Source organism: Heptranchias perlo, chromosome 2 (genome assembly GCF_035084215.1).
Source record: "Heptranchias perlo isolate sHepPer1 chromosome 2, sHepPer1.hap1, whole genome shotgun sequence".
In the NCBI taxonomy this organism is placed as follows: Eukaryota; Metazoa; Chordata; class Chondrichthyes; order Hexanchiformes; family Hexanchidae; genus Heptranchias; species Heptranchias perlo.
The window spans coordinates 167,167,355-167,185,448 of NC_090326.1; the positions used below are offsets into that span (position 1 = coordinate 167,167,355).

Consider the following 18,094-nt stretch of genomic DNA (forward strand, 5'->3'; position numbering starts at 1 on the left):
TCTCTTTCTCACCCTGCTTTTTTTGGAGCAGGGCAGCTGTGGAGCGTGCAAGTCAGCAGTTATAGGTACTGGTCATATATTCAATTAAAAATCTGCATCTGTACCTATATTTCCATGAGTTCATTACTGGTACTGAAGCTGTGACCTACATCAAACTTTATAGAACTTTAAGGCTGGAAATTATAGACCAGTTAGCTTAACATCTGTGGTGGGTAAAATTTTGGAGTCTATTATTAAGGAGACAGTAGCAGAACATTTGGATAAACATAATTTAATAGGACAAAGTCAGCATGGCTTTACAAAGGGGAAGTCATGTCTGACAAATTTGCTTGAGTTCTTTGAGGATATAATGTACAGGGTGGATAAAGGGGAACCAGTGGACGTAGTGTATTTGGACTTCCAGAAGGCATTCGACAAGGTGCCACATAAAAGATTATTGCTCAAGATAAAGAATCACTGGATTGGGGGTAATATTCTGGCATGGGTGGAGGATTGGTTATCTAACAGGAAGCAGAGAGTTGGGATAAATGGTACATTCTCGGACTGGCAACCAGTAGCCAGTGGTGTTCCGCAGGGGTCGGTGCTGGGTCCCCAACTCTTTACAATCTATATTAACGATTTGGAGGAGGGGACCGAGTGTAACATATCAAAGTTTGCAGATGATACAAAGATGGGAGGGAAAGTAGAGAGTGAGGAGGACATAAAAAACCTACAAGGGGATATAGACAGGCTGGGTGAGTGGGCGGAGATTTGGCAGATGCAATACAATATTGGAAAATGTGAGGTTATGCACTTTGGCAGGAAAAATCAGAGAGCAAGTTATTATCTTAATGGCGAGAAACTGGAAAGTACTGCAGTACAAAGGGATCTGGGGGTCCTTGTGCAAGAAGATCAAAAAGCTAGTTTGCAGGTGCAGCAGGTGATCAAGAAGGCCAACGGAATGTTGGCTTTTATTGCTCGTGGGATAGAATATAAAAACAGGGAGGTATTGCTGCAGTTATATAAGGTATTGGTGAGACCGCACCTGGAATACTGCATACAGTTTTGGTCTCCATACTTAAGAAAAGACATACTTGCTCTCGAGGCAGTACAAAGAAGGTTCACTCGGTTAATCCCGGGGATGAGGGGGTGGAAATATGAGGAGAGGTTGAGTAGATTGGGACTCTACTCATTGGAGTTCAGAAGAATGAGAGGCGATCTTATTGAAACATATAAGATTGTGAAGGGGCTTGATCGGGTGGATGGGGTAAGGATGTTCCCAAGGATGGGTGAAACTAGAACTAGGGGGCATAATCTTAGAATAAGGAGCTGCTCTTTCAAAACTGAGATGAGGAGAAACTTCTTCACTCAGAGGGTAGTAGGTCTGTGGAATTTGCTGCCCCAGGAAGCTGTGGGAGCTACATCATTGAATAAATTTAAAACAGAAATAGACAGTTTCCTAGAAGTAAAGGGAATTAGGGGTTACGGGGAGCGGGCAGGAAATTGGACATGAATTTAGATTTGAGGTTAGGATCAGATCAGCCATGATCTTATTGAATGGCGGAGCAGGCTCGAGGGGCCAATTGGCCTACTCCTGCTCCTATTTCTTATGTTCTTATTGAATGGCGGAGCAGGCTCGAGGGGTCGATTGGCCTACTCCTGCTCCTATTCCTTATGTTCTAAGCCAGGCTGGATATTGCACAAACAACTACCAAAAAGGACTTAGCACTACAATTTGTCTTAGAGACCACTTAAGGCCCAATCCACCTTGAACCTTGTAGCTCCAGGCTTGGTTACGAATGTTTCATACACAAAGAGTGATGAACACGTAGGAGAGATTCCCGGATACAGTAGTGGAGATGAAATCATAGAATCATGGAAAGGGTACAGCACGGAAGGAGGCCATTCGACCAACGAGTCCGCGCCGGCCCAATGCACGAGCAATCCAGCTAGTCCCGCTCCCCCATCCTATCCCCGTAGTCCTGCAATTTTTTTCCTTTCAAGTACTTATCCAGTTCCCTTTTGAAGGACACAATTGAATCTGCCTCCACCACCCCCTCGGGCAGTGCATTCCAGATCACAACCACTTGCTGTGTAAAAAAGTTTTTCCTCATGTCACCTTTGGTCCTTTTGCCAATCACCTTAAATCTATCCCTCTGGTTCTTGACCCTTCCACCAATGGGAACAGTTTCTCTCTATCTATTCTGTCTCGGCCCTTCGTGATTTTGAATACCTCGATCAAATCTCCTCTCAACCTTCTCTATTCCAAGGAGAATAATCCCAGCTTATCCAGTCCATCCACGTAATTTAAGTCCCTCATCCCTGGAATCATTCTAGTAAATCTCTTCTGTACCCTTTCCAAAGCCTTCACATCTTTCCTAAAGTGTGGTACCCAGAACTGGAAACAATACTCCAGTTGTGGTCGAACCAGTGTTTTATAAAGGTTCATCATGACTTCCTTGCTTTTGTACTCTATGCCTCTATTTATAAAGCCCAATATCCCGTATGATTTTTTAAAATCGCTTTCTCAACCTGCCCTGCCACTTTCAACTATTTGTGTACATATACTCCCAGGTCTCTCTGTTCCTGGACCCCTTTTAGAATTGTGCCCTCTAGTTTATATTGCCTCTCCTCATTCTTCCTACCAAAATGTATCACTTCGCATTTTTCTGTGTTAAATTTCATCTGCCACGTGTACGCCCATGCCACCAGCCTGTCTATATCCTCTTGAAGTCTATCACTATCCTCCTCACTGTTCACTACCCTTCCAAGTTTTGCTTCATTGTGCCCTGTACACCTAAGTCCAAGTCATTATGGGCTCCAATCTTAATGACAAGCCTATTATGCGGCACTTTATCAAACACCTTTTTAAAGTCCATATACACCACATCAACCACATTGTCCTCATCCACCCTCTCTGTTTCCTCATCAAAAAACTCTACCAGGTTAGTTAAACACGATTTGCCTTTAACAAATCCGTGCTGGCTTTCCCTGATCACTTCACAACTTTCCACATGACTGTTAATTCTGTCCCAGATTATCATTTCTAAAAGATTCCCTGCCACTGAGGTTAAACTGACTGGCCTGTAGTTGCTGGGTTTATCCTTACACCCTTTTTAGAACAAGGGTGTAACATTTCCAATTCTCCAGTCCTCTGGCACCACCCCCCTATCTAAGGAGGATTGGAAGATTATGGCCAGCACATCTGCAATTTCCACCCTTACTTCCTTCAGCAACCTAGGATGCATCCCGTCTGGACCGGGTGGCTTATCTACTTTTAAGTACAGCTAGCCTTCCAAGTACCTCCTCTTTATCAGTTATTAGCCCATCCAGTGTCTCAACTACATCTTCCTTTCCTGAGACTCTGGCAGCATCTTCTTCCTTGGTAAAGAAAGTATTCATTTAGTACCTCGGCCATGCCCTCTTCCTCCATGAGCAGATCTCCTTTTATGGTCCCTGATCAGCCCCACCCCTCCTCTCATTACCCATTTACTGTTTACATGCCTATAGAAAACTTCTGGACTCCTTTTTATGTTGGCCGCCAGTCTATTCTCATACTCTCTCTTTGCCCCTCTGATTTTCTTTTTCACTTCCCCTCTGAACTTTCTATATCCAGCCTGGTTCTCACTTGTATTATCAATCTGACATCTGTCATATGCCCCTTTTTTCTGCTTCATCTTACTCTCTATCTCTTTTGTCATCCAGGGAGCTCCGGCTTTAGTTGCCCTACCTTTCTTCCTTGTGGGAATGTACCTAGACTGTACCTGCACCATCTCCTCTTTAAAGGCCACCCTTTGTTTAATTACAGTTCTGCCTACCAATCTTTGATTCTAATTTACCCGGGCCAGATCTGTTCTCATCCCACTGAAATTGACCCTTCTCCAATTGAGAATATTTTCCTTTAGAGTGGTCCATGTCCTTTTCCATAGCTATTCTAAACCTTACGATACTATGATCGCTGTTCCCTAAATGTTCCTCCACTGACACTTGCTCCACTTGGCCCGCCTCATTCCCCAGAAACAAGTCCAGCAATGCCTCCTTCCTCGTTGGGCTGGAAACGTGCTGGTCAAGAAAGTTCTCCTGAACACACTTCAAAAATTCCTCCCCCTCGTTGCCCCTTATATTATTCCTATCCCAGTCTACATTAGGATAGTTGAAGTCCCCCATTATCACTTCTCTATGGCTTTTGCACCTCTCTGTAATTTCCCTGCAAATTTGCTCCGCTATATCATTCCTACTGGTTGGTGGCCTATAGAATACACCCAATAGTGTAATGGCACCTCTACTGTTTCTTAACTCTAACCAAGTAGTTTGGTTAAATCCCTGAAATTATTAAGAAACAAATAGATACTGCAATTGGGGGACCGTAGGATTCTTCTGAATGAATGAAGATGGACCAAATGGCCTCTTTATTCATAATTATCTTGATGATTTCATTCAAGTTATAAGAGAGCCTCCTTCCTCCCAAACAAACACTAGCCAGACAGTTAAAATAACAAGTGGATAGCTGAGAGTGTGAAACTTTCCATGTGTGTGTATTTGAACATGCGTGTGAGCACGTGGATGGAGGACACAAACAAGATCGCACTTGGCTTTGATGCCCTGCTACCCCCCAGCATTGAATATCCTGCTGATGCTCCCATGTATGGACATTAACAAACTTTATGACTACACAAAATGAAATGGAGAGAAGCACAAACAATAATAAAGAAGGAAATGCTGACAACTGGAAATAAAACAGTAAATTCTGCAACAACAAGTCTGTCAGCACCTGAAAGAGGGAGAAATAACACAGGTCACCATAAAGGACCTCCACCTGAAACCATAACCTGCCTTTTTTCTTTCAGATGCTGATGTGCATGTCCAGCACTTTGTGTTTTCATTTACGGGGGAGCGCTGTGTACATACCCAGGCCAAGTCTGGTTAGGCTCAAAGAGGATGAGTAACGTGGGCTCGTAGTAACCGTACAGGAACTGCATGTCAATCACGTTCAGCAACTTTTCATCCAGCTCTCGAACGTCGATGATGTAACTGGGGAGGAAACTGGATTTCTGCCTGTGGGTGACAGAGTGCACCAATAAAATGGAAGCAGCAATACTATCTGAATCAATGCTGCTGTAAAAGATACATTTCTCCCTTACATTAAAAGGCATAAAAGAAGACAATCTCATCAGCTGATGAACGTTTGTCACAAAGATTTCAGTAAAACAATACTGGATATCCCATAATGCTCCTCACAGTAAATTGAACAACGTCATTTACAACACAGAAGGAAGCCATTGCTGCTTTATAATATTAATATTATACTGTACCATGTAATGCACAATGTATTATTCTACTGCTACGGTTTAACCTAGCCTATCCCTTTAAAGCCACATAGTTTAATTGCTGGCTATAAAAGGATACCTCCTTGTTACCTCCTCAAAAAATTCAATCAAGTTAGTCAGACACGACCTTCCCTTAACAAATCCATGCCGACTGTCCTTGATTACTCTGTGCCTTTCTAAGTGACGGTTTATCCTGACCCTCAGAATTGATTCCAATAATTTGCCCACCACCGAGGTTAGACTGACTGCCCTTTAATTACTCAGTCTATCTCTCGCTCCCTTTTTAAACAATGGTACAACGTTAGCAATCCTCCAATCCTCCTGCACCACGCCTGTAGCCAGTGAGGATCGGAAAATGATGGTCAGAGCCTCCGCTATTTCCTCCCTGGCTTCGTTTAACAGTTTGGGATACATTTCATCCGGCCTGGCGATTTATCTACTTTCAAAGATGCTAATCCCCTTAATACTTCCTCTCTCACTAAGTTTATCCCATCCAATATTTCACACTCCTCCTCCTGAACTACAATCTCTGCATCGTCCCTCTCTTTTGTGAAGCTAGACGCAAAGTATTCATTAAGAACCACACCCACATCTTCCGCTTCCATACATAGGTTACCTTTTTGGTCTCTAATAGACCCTACTCTTTCCCTCGTTATCCTCTTGCTCTTTATGTGTTTATAAAACATCTTTGGGTTTTCCTTGATTTTATATGCTAATATTTTTTCATGCCCTCTCTTTGCTTTCCGAATTTCCTTTTCAATTTCACCCCTGCTCTTTCTATACTCTCTAGGCTTTCTGCAGTATTGAGTTCTCTGTGTCTGACATAAGCTTTCCTTTTCTGCCTTATCTTACCCTGTATGCTCCTTGAACCGTGAAAAGCACCCAGCAGTAGTTATACTCCAACACATTTTTTCCCCAGGATTTCAAGCCTGTGGAACTCCTTCCTCTCCTTGATCTTCCTTTTTCCCTTGAGATTTTTAAAACCCAAGCTTGGTATCACTTCTCCATCTGCCCTCAAACTCTTTCCAACCCTGGCGATGTTCTACACTTAATGGGTCTTGCTCCTTTCCTTTGGTTTTGTCAATAAAAATAAGCACCCACTGCAGTTCACTGAGAGCACTGAATAGTGGTTAAATAACGCAGCGTTGTGTTTTAGCTGAGGCTAAATAACGCAGCGTTGTGTTTTAGCATCCTAGAGATACAGAATCCAATTGTGACACCAGCCGTCTCTTGATGAGTTTAACTTGTTTCATCTTCCCTTCCTCAAGGTGTTGGCTATTTGCTGTGGTGCAGATCCACAGCTACAAGTCGGCCCCTAGCCAAACTGCCCACTACTCACCTGCAAGCCCTCAGAGGAATAATGGCCACTTAGGCCTGGCACTCGAGGTTAACTGGTATCTGTGGAGCCCTACCCAAGGAAGAAGACAATGTTTTCAAGAGAGGAGGGGGAAAGAGAGCAAAATGAGAAGGGAAAAGCTGACAGAAAGAATTTTATACATGCAGCAATAAACAGTTTTTTCTTTTAATCATAGCTCACCCCTCCCCCATAACCCCATCTTGTTCATCACTTAAAGTGTCTCTTCGGAAAGGCAGGACCACCAGCTGCGTTCCATATATCAGCATGACTGCACAGCGTCCATCTGGGTCCACACGCACCAGAGGAATGTGAACGTTTTGCACAAAACCATCCTGTCAGAGAGGCAGAGGCAGAAAATAAGAAAATCATTCTGCAGTAAACAAGCAAATCGGTTAACATTACAAAGGTAGCACAATATCCCTCTGCGAATATCAGTCCGCACTGTGCTGAAACTCTGGAATCTTCCTTTAAATTATTACAGTGAACAGTTCCCTCGGTGGCTCAGCTAGTTAAGGCAGTGAATAATTCAGCCAAACAGACCAGGAAGGTCCCAGGAGCTGAATCAGCCAATTTCAGTTAGTGGCAGTAGGGGCGCTGCAATTGGTGCAAGTGCTCCTGGACTAGCAAAGGAAAAACCGGAGAGAATCCAATCCTTACTGCTATTCCGCCACCCATGGTAGAAGTATGTTTGTGTGGGTATCGGGTGAAGACAGGATTGGGTTTAGCTGTGATGCCACCACAGTCAAATAGCCTGACAGCAACCAGTGTCGAGACTTACGTATGAAGAATGACAACCTAGGTGAGCAACCAATGGGCAATCAGTGCCCATGGAACTGTACCCCAGCAAGGATTCAGTGCTTTCAGGAGAGAAGTGGATCATTACATCAAAAGGGAGGCAGAGTCTCCAGAACCCCCATGAACAACCTATTCTGAATACCATGCCATAAACACCACTATGCATTTAGTGCCAAGGAGCAAATGCAGTTGTTCAAAAGTACAAACTCTAGATTTAACCATCAATCGTAGAACTACTTGTGGTGGAGAGTGAATTAGGCTGGAGTAAGTATTTCTGTGTTCCCAGTAATCACCAGGGTCAAAATTGGGAGGCACGTGTCCTCGTGGATAAGTGTAGATTAATTAAGGAAAGCCAGCACAGGTTTGTTAAAGACAAATCATGTTTAACTAACCTGATAGAGTTTTTTGATGAGGTAACAGAGAGGGTCGATGAGGGTAATGCAGTTGATGGGATGTATATGGACTTCCAAAAGGCATTTGATAAAGTGCCGCATGATGGGCTTGTCATCAAAAGTGAAGCCCATGGAATAAAAGGGGCAGCAGCAACATGGATACAGAATTGGCAAAGTAGCAGGAAACAGAGTAGTGGTGAACAGTTGTTTATCAGGCTGGAGGGAGGTGTACAGTGGTGTTCCCCAGGGGTCAGTGCTGGGACCACTGCTTTTCTTGATATATATTAATGGCTTGGACTTGGGTGTACAGGGCACAATTTCAAAATTTACAGATGAATCAAAACTTGGAAGGGTAGTGAACAGTGAGGAGGATCGTGATAGACTTCAAGAGGATATAAACAGGCTGGTGGCATGGGCAGACACGTGACAGATGAAATTTAATGCAGAAAAATGCGAGGTGATACATTTCAGTAGGAAGAATGAGGCGAGGCAATATAAACTAAAGTGCACAATTCTAAAAAGGGTACAGGAACAGAGAGACCTGGGGGTATATGTGCACAAATCGTTGAAAATGGCAGGGCAGGTTGAGAAAGCAGTTAAAAAAGCATACAGGATCCTGGGCTTTATAAATAGAGGCATAGAGTACAAAAGCAAGGAAGTCACAATGAACCTTTATAAAACACTGGTTCGGCCACAGCTGGAGTGTTGTGTCCAGTTCTGGGCACCACACTTAGGAAAGATGTGAAGGCCTTAGAGAGGGTGCAGAAGAGATTTACTAGAATGATTCCAGGGATGAAGGACTTTAGTCCCGTGGATAGACTGGAGAAGCTGGGGTTGTTCTCCTTGGAACTGAGGCGGTTGCGAGGAGATTTTATAGAGGTATTCAAAATCATGAAGGGTCTAGACAGAATAGATAGAGAGAAACTGTTCCCATTGGCAGAAGGGTCAAGAACAAGAAGACATAGAATTACGGTGATTGGCGAAAGAACCAAAGGTGACATGAGGAAAAACTTTTTTTACACAGCGAGTGGTTAGGATCTGGAATGCACTGCCCGAGGGGGTGGTGGAGGCAGATTCAATCATGGCCTTCAAAAGGGAACTGGATAAGTACTTGAAAGGAAAAAATCTGCAGGGCTACCAGGATTGGGCGGGGGACTGGGACTAGCTGGATGGCTCTTGCATAGAGCCAGCACGGACTCGATGGGCTGAAAGGCCTCCTTCCATGCTGTAACCTTTCTGTAATTCTATGATTACAGTTCCCTCCAACTATACAAAACAAACACTGCCAGACCGGATTCAGTACAAAGTAAAAATGTCTCTACACCACCTTAGGTAATGTGCCTTAACCTTGATGTCACAACATCCCCTCTTACTGCACCAATACTACTGCTGCAACAACAATTTGCATTTATAATGAACCTTTAACATAGGAAGACTTCTCAAGGTGCTTCATGGAAGATGAATGGAACAGATTCCGATCCAGCGTGAGGGAGTAAGGAGTGATGACCAAAAGCATAATCAGTAGGTTTTGAAGAGATTTTTTTTTAAAAAGGCAGAGAGTTTGAGAAGGGTCAGGGTTTAGGGAGGGATTTCCAGAGAATAGAGCTAAAACAGCTAAGCGCTCTGCTAGCAACGATAAAGCAGAGGGAAACATTGTATCCGGATGGTCAGAGTCAGAGGACACTGGAGGAGATGCAAGGCTGGAGGACTTTGCTGAGGTTTTAGCAGGGGTGGGAGCTAGGTAGGGGCAGAGGCAGATGGTGGAAGTAAACAGTCTTGATGATGCATAGGAGTTGAAGTTTGAAACTCAGCTCAGGGTTGAACAAGACACAATCTGGTTCATCACAACGTGCAGCCAGGGACGTGAATGGAGACGGTGGGCGCAGACTTTTAGGCAAGGACCACAAAATGTTGGTTCCGGTCTTCCCCTTACTCAATTGGAGGATATTCTGTTTCTGCCATGACTTAATCTCAGGCAGGCAGTCTGACACCACAGAGGTGTTGCGAGTTCAAGGGATGTGGCAGAGACACAGAGTAGGGCGTCATCAACACACCTATGGAAATTGACCCTGTGCCTACGGTTGATGTCACTGAGGGCCGGCCTGTGGGTGAGGAAGAGGAGGGGGCCCAAGGATGGATCATTGTAGAAATGCTGGCAGTCACCACGCAGAGAGAGGAAGAGAAACCATTGCTGGAGATGTGCTGGTTGTGTTGGGAGAAGTAGAAGTGGAACCATGCAAGGACAATCCCATGGAAGAGATGTTGGGAAAGGGATGGTGTGGTTGACTAGGAGGGATAGAATGCTTCGATCACAGTCATAGAAGATATCACTGCTGGCTTTAACCAGGGCAGTCTTGGCACTGTGAGCAGGGCATCTGCCAACGTGGCTCTTCTCTAACTGAGAACCATCAACACCAGCCCTTTGATTTAATTACCCACCCTGAAGGTTGCCTTTGAATCACAGAATGATACAGCACAGGAGGCCATTCGGCCCATCGTGCCTGTGCCAGCTCTTTGGAAGAGCGATCGAATTAGTCCCACAACCCTGCTCTTTCCTCATAGCCCTGCTAATTTTTCCCCTCAAGTATTTATCCAATTCCCTTTTGAAAGTTACTATTGAATCAACTTCCACCACCTTTTCAGGCAGTGCATTCCAGATCATAATAACCCACTGTGTAAAAACATTTTTCCTCATCTCACCTCTTTTGCCAATCACCTTAAATCTGTGTCCTCTGGTCACCGACCCTTCTGTCACTGGAAACAGTTTCTCCTTATTTATTCTATCAAAACCGTTCATGATTTTGAACAATTCTATTAAATCTCCCCTTAACCTTCTCTGCTCTGAGAACAACCCCAGCTTCTCCAGTCTCTCCACATAACTGAAGTCCCTCATTCCTGGTACTATTTTAGTAAATCTGCTCTGCACCCTCTCTAAGGCCTTGACATCCTTCCTCAGAAGTGGTGCTCAGAATTGGACACAATACTCCAGAAAAGGAAAGAGAAATTAAAATCCATTCCATGACAAAAGAAAACACGAGGGCAAGTGGCTAAAGATCTCGCTCTGCCTTGTCACGCTGCGCGGTCATTTGCATACATTCGCAACTGAAATGCTACCTTCAGCTCAGGCTCCTCAAAATAATGCAGTGAGAGTGTTTTCAGGTCGTGGGTTCCAGGGTCATACTCAACCACAGACAGCTTTAAAAAAAGGAAAACAGCAGACATGTTAAAAATAAACACAGATCCTCCAGAACCAGGGAACCTGTAACAACAACAACTTGCATTTATATAGCACCTTTAATGTAGTAAAACATCCCAGGGCCCTTCACAGGAGCGTTATTAAACAAAATCTGACACCGAGCCACATAAGTAGATATTAGGATAGGGGACCAAAAGCTGGGTCAAAGAAGTAGGTTTTAAGAAGCGTCTTAAAGGAGAAGAGAGAGGTAAAGAGGCGGAGAGATTTAGGGAGGGAATTCCAGAGTTTAGGGCCCAGGCAGCTGAAGGCACGGCCGCCAATGGTGTAACGATGAAAATCGGTGGTGCGCAAGAAACCAGAACTGGAGGAGTGCAGAGATCTCGGAGGGTTGTAGGGCTGGAGGAGGTTACAGAGATAGGGAGGGGCGATTCCATGGAGGGATTGGAAAACAAGGATGAGAATTTTTAAATCGAGGCGTTGCTGGACCAGGAGTCAATGTAGGTCAACGAGCACGGGTGAAGGGTGAACGGAACATAGTGCGAGTTAGGAAATGGGCAGCAGAGTTTTGGATGAGCTCAAGTTTATGGAGGGTGGACACATCCTTTGGTCTCTGGGTCTTTTGGCTAAGGGATTTTCCTCCTCATGTTACAATGTTGTGTTAGGCACAACAATCACACACACACAGACACACGTCAGCTTACCTTGGCATCCTTGAAGCTGAGGAGGAGTGCATCCCGCTTGGAACCTGCAAGCTGTACGCTGGCTATGGACATGACATTCCCAAAGAGCGCAAAAGAAGCAACCTGCTCCAGCTTCTCTTTCCGACCTTTAACATCTACAGAGAAAACAGAAGGCAGACATTAAGAAATAAAAATATAAACCTAATCCCTTCTGTAATTTATTTATACCACTCTAAGGCAACAAATTTATCTCAGTTGCACAGTTTATTCATTTGCAGGGAATGTACTCCACTCAGCCTTCAGAACTGCCTCAGTCAAACTTCTGAAAAGTCACATTAACATTTTTATCAGTGTCCTAGTTTAAATTTCCAGCCATGATTCACTGGCAAGGTAAATACTGCAAGAATATCAACCTTTTTGAATTAGCAGGTTGATGAGGTCACGGACGACGGCAACATTTAGGGTATGATTCAAGTCTCTTCCCCTTCCCTACCCTAAAAGGGCTGACTCGTGGCCTCCAAGCATACATGGTATACATATATACAGCCCATAGGGACTAGGGTTCCTTGTAGAGGGCAGCAACTCCTGCCTGAAGCCTGGCACTCGATTTTAATCGAGTGTCGGCACGCTGTCTTGACCATGGAAGAAGCACAGCTGAGACTAATTTGGTCTTCTCCCTGTATCACAGTTGCCCTTTCCACCAGGGGTCACAGAGCTGTGCTCTGGAGTCTGTAATGTAGGAAACACGGCAGCCAATTTGCGCATAGCAAGGTCCTACAAACTGCAATGAGATAAATGATCAGATCATCTGACTTAGTGATGTCAATTGAGGGATAAACATTAGCCCTGGACACAGGGGAGAACGCCCCTGCTCTTCTTCGAATGGTGCCATGGGATCTTTTACGTCCACCTGAGAAGGCAGACGGGGCCTCAATTTAAATCTCATCCTAAAGACGACACCTCCAACGGTGCAGCACTCCCTCAGTACTGCACTGAAGTATCAGCCTGGATTTTGTGCTCAAGTCTCTTGAACGAGACTTGAACCCACAAACTTCGGACTCAGAGATGAGAGTGAGCCATGGCTAACATAAATTTGACAGGTTCAGTTGTATTTTGCAACTGCCCAGCCACATCTAAAGTACTGAATAAATGGAATTCAGTCTGTTAAATATCTGTATGAGAAAAGGACTGGGTTACCTGAAGGCTTGTCTCCTTTTACTGTGCTCTGCAAGTATAAAAAAAAAGGAATAATTAGTATTAATCCCTAAAACAAAAGCAAAATAATAGGGTGGGTAAATGGAATTGAGGTGCAGATCAGCCATGATCTAACTGATTGGTGGAACAGGCTCGAGGGGTTGAATGGCCTCCTCCTGCTCCTATGTCCTGCCCTCCTTCCCTGAAGGCATTAACTTCTGACTACAGTTCCATGGGTGACAGGTCATGGCCAAAGTAGCCATTCTTCATAAATGAAACTACAGAGTGAGTGCCAGAAGGTTATTTGACAGCAGGGGCAGGGTCAATGCCACCAGCCTCCAATCATCATTCAACATGATGCAATGCGGTTGATGTGGTGTATATCGACATTCAAAAGGCGTTTGATAAAGTGCCACATAATAGGCTTGTCAGGAAAATTTAAGCCCATGGAATAAAAGGGGCAGTGGCAGCATAGATGCAGAATTAGCTAAGCAACAGGAAACAGAGAGTAGTGGTGAACGGTTGTTTATCGGACTGCAGGACAGTATAGAGTGGTGTTCCCCAAGGGTCAGTACAAGTACCACTGCTTTTTTCGATATATATCAATATCTGCACATGACACAAAACTTGCCAGTGTAGTCAACAGTGAGGAGGATAGTAATAGACTTCAAGAGGACATAGACAGGCTGTTGGAATGAGCGGACATGTGGCAGATGAAATTTAAAGCAGAGAAGTGCGAAGTGATATATTTTGGCAAGAAGAATAAGGAGAGGCAATATAAACTAAATGGAACAATTCTAAAAGGGGTGCAGGAACAGAGAGACCTGGGGGTATAGGTGCACAAATCTTTGACGGTGGCAGGACAGGTTGAGAAAGTGGTTAAAAAAGCATATGGGATCCTGTGCTGTATAAATAGAGGCATAGAGTACAAATGCAAGGAAGTTACGTTGAACCTTTATAAAACACTGGTTCAGCCACAACTGGAATATTGTGTCCAATTCTGGGCACCGCACTTTAGGAAGGATATGAAGGCCTTAGTGAGGGTGCAGAAAAGATTTACTAGAATGGTTCCAGGGACAAGGGACTTCAGTTACGTGAATAGACTGGAGAAGCTGGGGTTGTTCTCCTTAGAGCAGAGAAGATTAAGAGGAGATTTGATAGAAGCATTCAAAATCATGAAGAGTTTAGATAAATAAAGAGAAACTGTTCCCATTGGCTGAAGGATCAAGAACCAGAGGACACAGATTTACGGTGATTGGCAGAAGAACCAAAGAATCATAGAAAATTTACGGCACAGAAAGAGGCCATTCGGCCCATCATGTCCGCGACGGCCGAAAATGAGCCACTCAGCCCAATCCCACTTTCCAGCACTTGGTCCGTAGCCCTGTAGGTCGCGGCACTTCAGGTGCTCATCCAGGTACTTTTTAAATGAGTTGAGGGTTTCTGCCTCTACCACCCTTTCAGGCAGTGAGTTCCAGACCCCCACCACCCTCTGGGGGAAAAGATTTTTCCTCAGTTCCCCTCTAATCCTTCCACCAATCACTTTAAATCTATGTCCCCTGGTTATTGACCCCTCCGCTAAGGGAAATAGGTCTTCCCTATCCACTCTATCAAATTCTCCAGTCCTGGCAACATCCTCGTAAATCTCCTCTGCGCCCTCTCTCGTGCAATTACATCTTCCCTGTAATGTGGTGACCAGGACTGTGCATAGTACTCAAGCTGTGGCCTAACTAGTGTTTTATACGGTTCCAGCATAACACCTCTGCTCTTATATTTTATGATGTGGAGATGCCGGTGATGGACTGGGGTTGACAATTGTAAACAATTTTACAACACCAAGTTATAGTCCAGCAATTTTATTTTAAATTCACAAGCTTTCGGAGGCTTCCTCCTTCGTCAGGTGAACGATTTTTCACATCGTTCACCTGACGAAGGAGGAAGCCTCCGAAAGCTTGTGAATTTAAAATAAAATTGCTGGACTATAACTTGGTGTTGTAAAATTGCTTATATTTTATGCCTCGGCTAATAAAGGAAAGTATTTCATATGCCTTCTTAACCACCTTATCTACCTGTCCTGCTACCTTCAGGGATCTGTGGACATGCAATCAAAGGTCCCTCACGTCCTCTACTCCTCTCAGTACCCTCCCATTTATTGTGTGTTCCCTTGCCTTGTTTGCCCTCCCCAAATGCATTACCTCACACTTCTCCGGATTGAATTCCATTTGCCACTTTTCTGCCCACCTGACCAGTCCATTGATATCTTCCTGCAGTCTACAGCTTTCCTCCTCACTATCAATCACACGGCCAATTTTTGTATCATCTGCAAACTTCTTAATCATGCCCCCTACATTTAAGTCCAAATCATTAATATATACCACAAAAAGCAAAGGACCTAGTACTGAGCCCTGTGGAACCCCATTGGAAACAGCCTTCCTGTCACAAAAACACCCGTCAACCATTACCCTTTGCTTCCTGCCACTGAGCCAATTTTGGATCCAACTTGCCACCCTCCTTTAGATCCCATGGGCTTGTGCTTTTTTGACCAGTCTGTCATGTGGGACCCTGTCAAAAACCTTGCTAAAATCCATGTAGGCTACATCAAATGCACTACTCTTATCGACCCTCCTTGTTACCTCCTCAAAAAATTCAATCAAGTTAGTCAGACACGACCTTCCCTTAACAAATCCGTGCTGACTGTCCTTGATTACTCCATGTCTTTCTAAGTGACGGTTTATCCTGTCCCTCAGAATTGATTCCAATAATTTTCCCACCACCAAAGGCAACATGAGGAAAAGCTTTTTTAGTCAGTGAGCAGTTAGGATCTGGAATGCGCTGCCTGAAAGGGTGGTGGAAGCAGATTCAATCGTGGACTTCAAAAAGGAATTGGATAAATTGGGAAAAAATTTGCAGGGCTGTGGGACTAACTGGATTGCTCTTACAAAGAGCTGGCACGGGCTCGATGGGCCGAATGGTCTCCTTCTCTGCTGTAACCATTCTATGAACGTCCTTAAACATGTGTTTTCACCAGGGATTGCTCGGTGTCGATCAGGAGCAGGAACACAGACTGACGTTTCTCCTCTTTAACCTAAGGGATGTTGAGGCCAATGACAAGTGGCCACATGAGCCATGGCCATTTAGACAAAGCACCGGGGAAACCCCTCTAGGAAGGAGTCAATAACCTCAGGAGGGGAAAGAAAAGAAGAAAGCACATTGACCAGATTTTCCAATTATATCCTTTAATCACGCTGATTTGTCACGCTGCTTGTCCGACACCCACTACTGGATGAGCAGAAATTTCCTCCAAATAAATAGGAAGACCGAAGCCATTATCTATGGTCCCCGCCAAACTCTGTTCCCTAGCCACTAATTCTATCCCTCTCCCTGGCCACTGTCTGAGGCTGAACCAGACCGTTCGCAACCTCGGCATCCAATCTGACTTTGAAACGAGCTTCTTACTGCATATCCGCTCTATCGCCAAGACCTCCTACTTCCACCTCCTTAATATCGCCCGTCTCCACCCCTTCCTCAGCTCATCCGCTGCTGAAACCCTCATCCACGGCTTTGTCACCTCTAGACTTGACTATTCCAATACTCTCCTGGCCGGCCTCCCATCTTCTACCCTCCATAAATTTGATGTCATCCAAAGCTCTGCTGCCCATATCCTAACTCGCACCATGTCCCGTTAACCCATCACTCCTGTGTTTGTTGACCTACAACGGTTGCCAGTTCGGCAATGCCTCGATTTTGAAGTCCAAATCCCTCCTTGGCCTCGCCCCTCCCTATCTCTGTAACCTCCTCCAGCCCTACAATCCTCCGAGATCTCTGCGCTCCTCCAATTCTGGCCTCTTGCACATCCTTGATTTTAATTGCTCCACCAGTGGCGGCAGTGCCTTCAGCTGCCTGGGCCCTAAGCTGTGGAATTCCCTCCCTAAACCTCTCCCCATCTCTCTCCTCCTTTAAGACGCTCCTTAAAACCTACCTTTTTTACCACCTGTCCTAATATTTCTTTATGTGGCTTGGTGTCAAATTCTGTTTGATAGTGTTCCTGGGAAGCGTCTTGGGACGTTTTACTATGTTAAAGAAACTATATAAATGCAAGTTGCTGTTGTTGATTAAAATATTCAACACTGCCATGCAAAAGGAAAATAGGATTTAGAGCAGTGTACAGTTCCATTGGTGCCTTTCCTAATTGGTGACTGTTGATGTGAGTCTAGGCTACAGAGGGGCCACATGTCACCGGCCTCAACGCCCATAAGTTAAGATGGGGAGATAAGGGAAGAAAAGAGAACAGCCGCTGCTCCTGGTCTTGAGTTTTATCTAGTGATCCCTGCAGGAAACTCAACATGTGGACGCTGGTGAAGATGGGAACTTGTTTAGCTGTATTTCCCTCTGCAATGGAATAGCCCATCAGTTTGACCATTTGATTGAGGAATGAGAAGACTCATGACTGTGGACAAATACCCCAGTAAGGAGTCAACACCTTCAAGCAGAGGTAGAGAACAAATTAAAACATTTTTTTTTAAACTGCAGGTTACAAATTTCCAAATAATCAACATATTGAATTTTCATTAGAGCTCACCTCTGCATCATGGATCAATCTGTAAACCTGCAGCTGAGATGTCCCAGCCACCACCAGATTTCGCTCAGCATTGGAAAAGAAGCTGCAGTAGATAGCGAACTCGAGCCCCGTCGGGGGGTGTACCTGACGATACACTGCATACATACCGTCAACTCCTGCGTACAATCAAAATCAAAATACAAGAGCTGACATTTCTCTGCAATCATTGCTCATTTCTTTTCAAAATCAAGAAATCTAAGTAAAGGGCCAAGACTGACAGTGCAGAACACCCCTAAGATTGAGAGTAGAATAAGAAATGAGCAACCATGTACTGATGAGTTGACACAAAGCTTGGGTAAACGTCCAATAGCATAATTAATTGTCCTGTGTGCAACAAGGACATGAAGAATACTGGGAGCCAGCACCCTGGCTAAAAACTCAGGTTAAAAACTTTTCTAGTGCAAAGCAAAATGTGTGCCCCAGATAAAGCAGAAATAATTTATTTATATAGCGCCTTTCACATCTGCAGGGCGTCCCAAAGCGCTTTACAGCCAACAAAGTAAATTTGAAGTGTAGTCACTGTTGTAATGTAGACAGACGCAGCAACCAATTGTGC

At 44.5% G+C, this 18,094-nt stretch overlaps 1 protein-coding gene across 1 annotated transcript in view; it reads right to left on the reverse strand.

Moving 5' to 3' along the window:
* The window catches only part of cpsf1 (cleavage and polyadenylation specific factor 1), a 110,750-nt gene that overhangs the window by 87,367 nt on the left and 5,289 nt on the right, over window positions 1-18,094 (reverse strand). The window contains exons 2-7 of the mRNA XM_067968829.1: window positions 17,500-17,654; window positions 12,924-12,951; window positions 11,748-11,881; window positions 10,965-11,045; window positions 6,844-6,995; window positions 4,888-5,034 (exon numbers count right to left, since the gene is read on the reverse strand). Coding sequence (XP_067824930.1) covers window positions 4,888-5,034; window positions 6,844-6,995; window positions 10,965-11,045; window positions 11,748-11,881; window positions 12,924-12,951; window positions 17,500-17,643 — 686 coding nt within the window. The 5' untranslated portion in view covers window positions 17,644-17,654. The remainder of the gene's footprint in view (window positions 1-4,887; window positions 5,035-6,843; window positions 6,996-10,964; window positions 11,046-11,747; window positions 11,882-12,923; window positions 12,952-17,499; window positions 17,655-18,094) is intronic.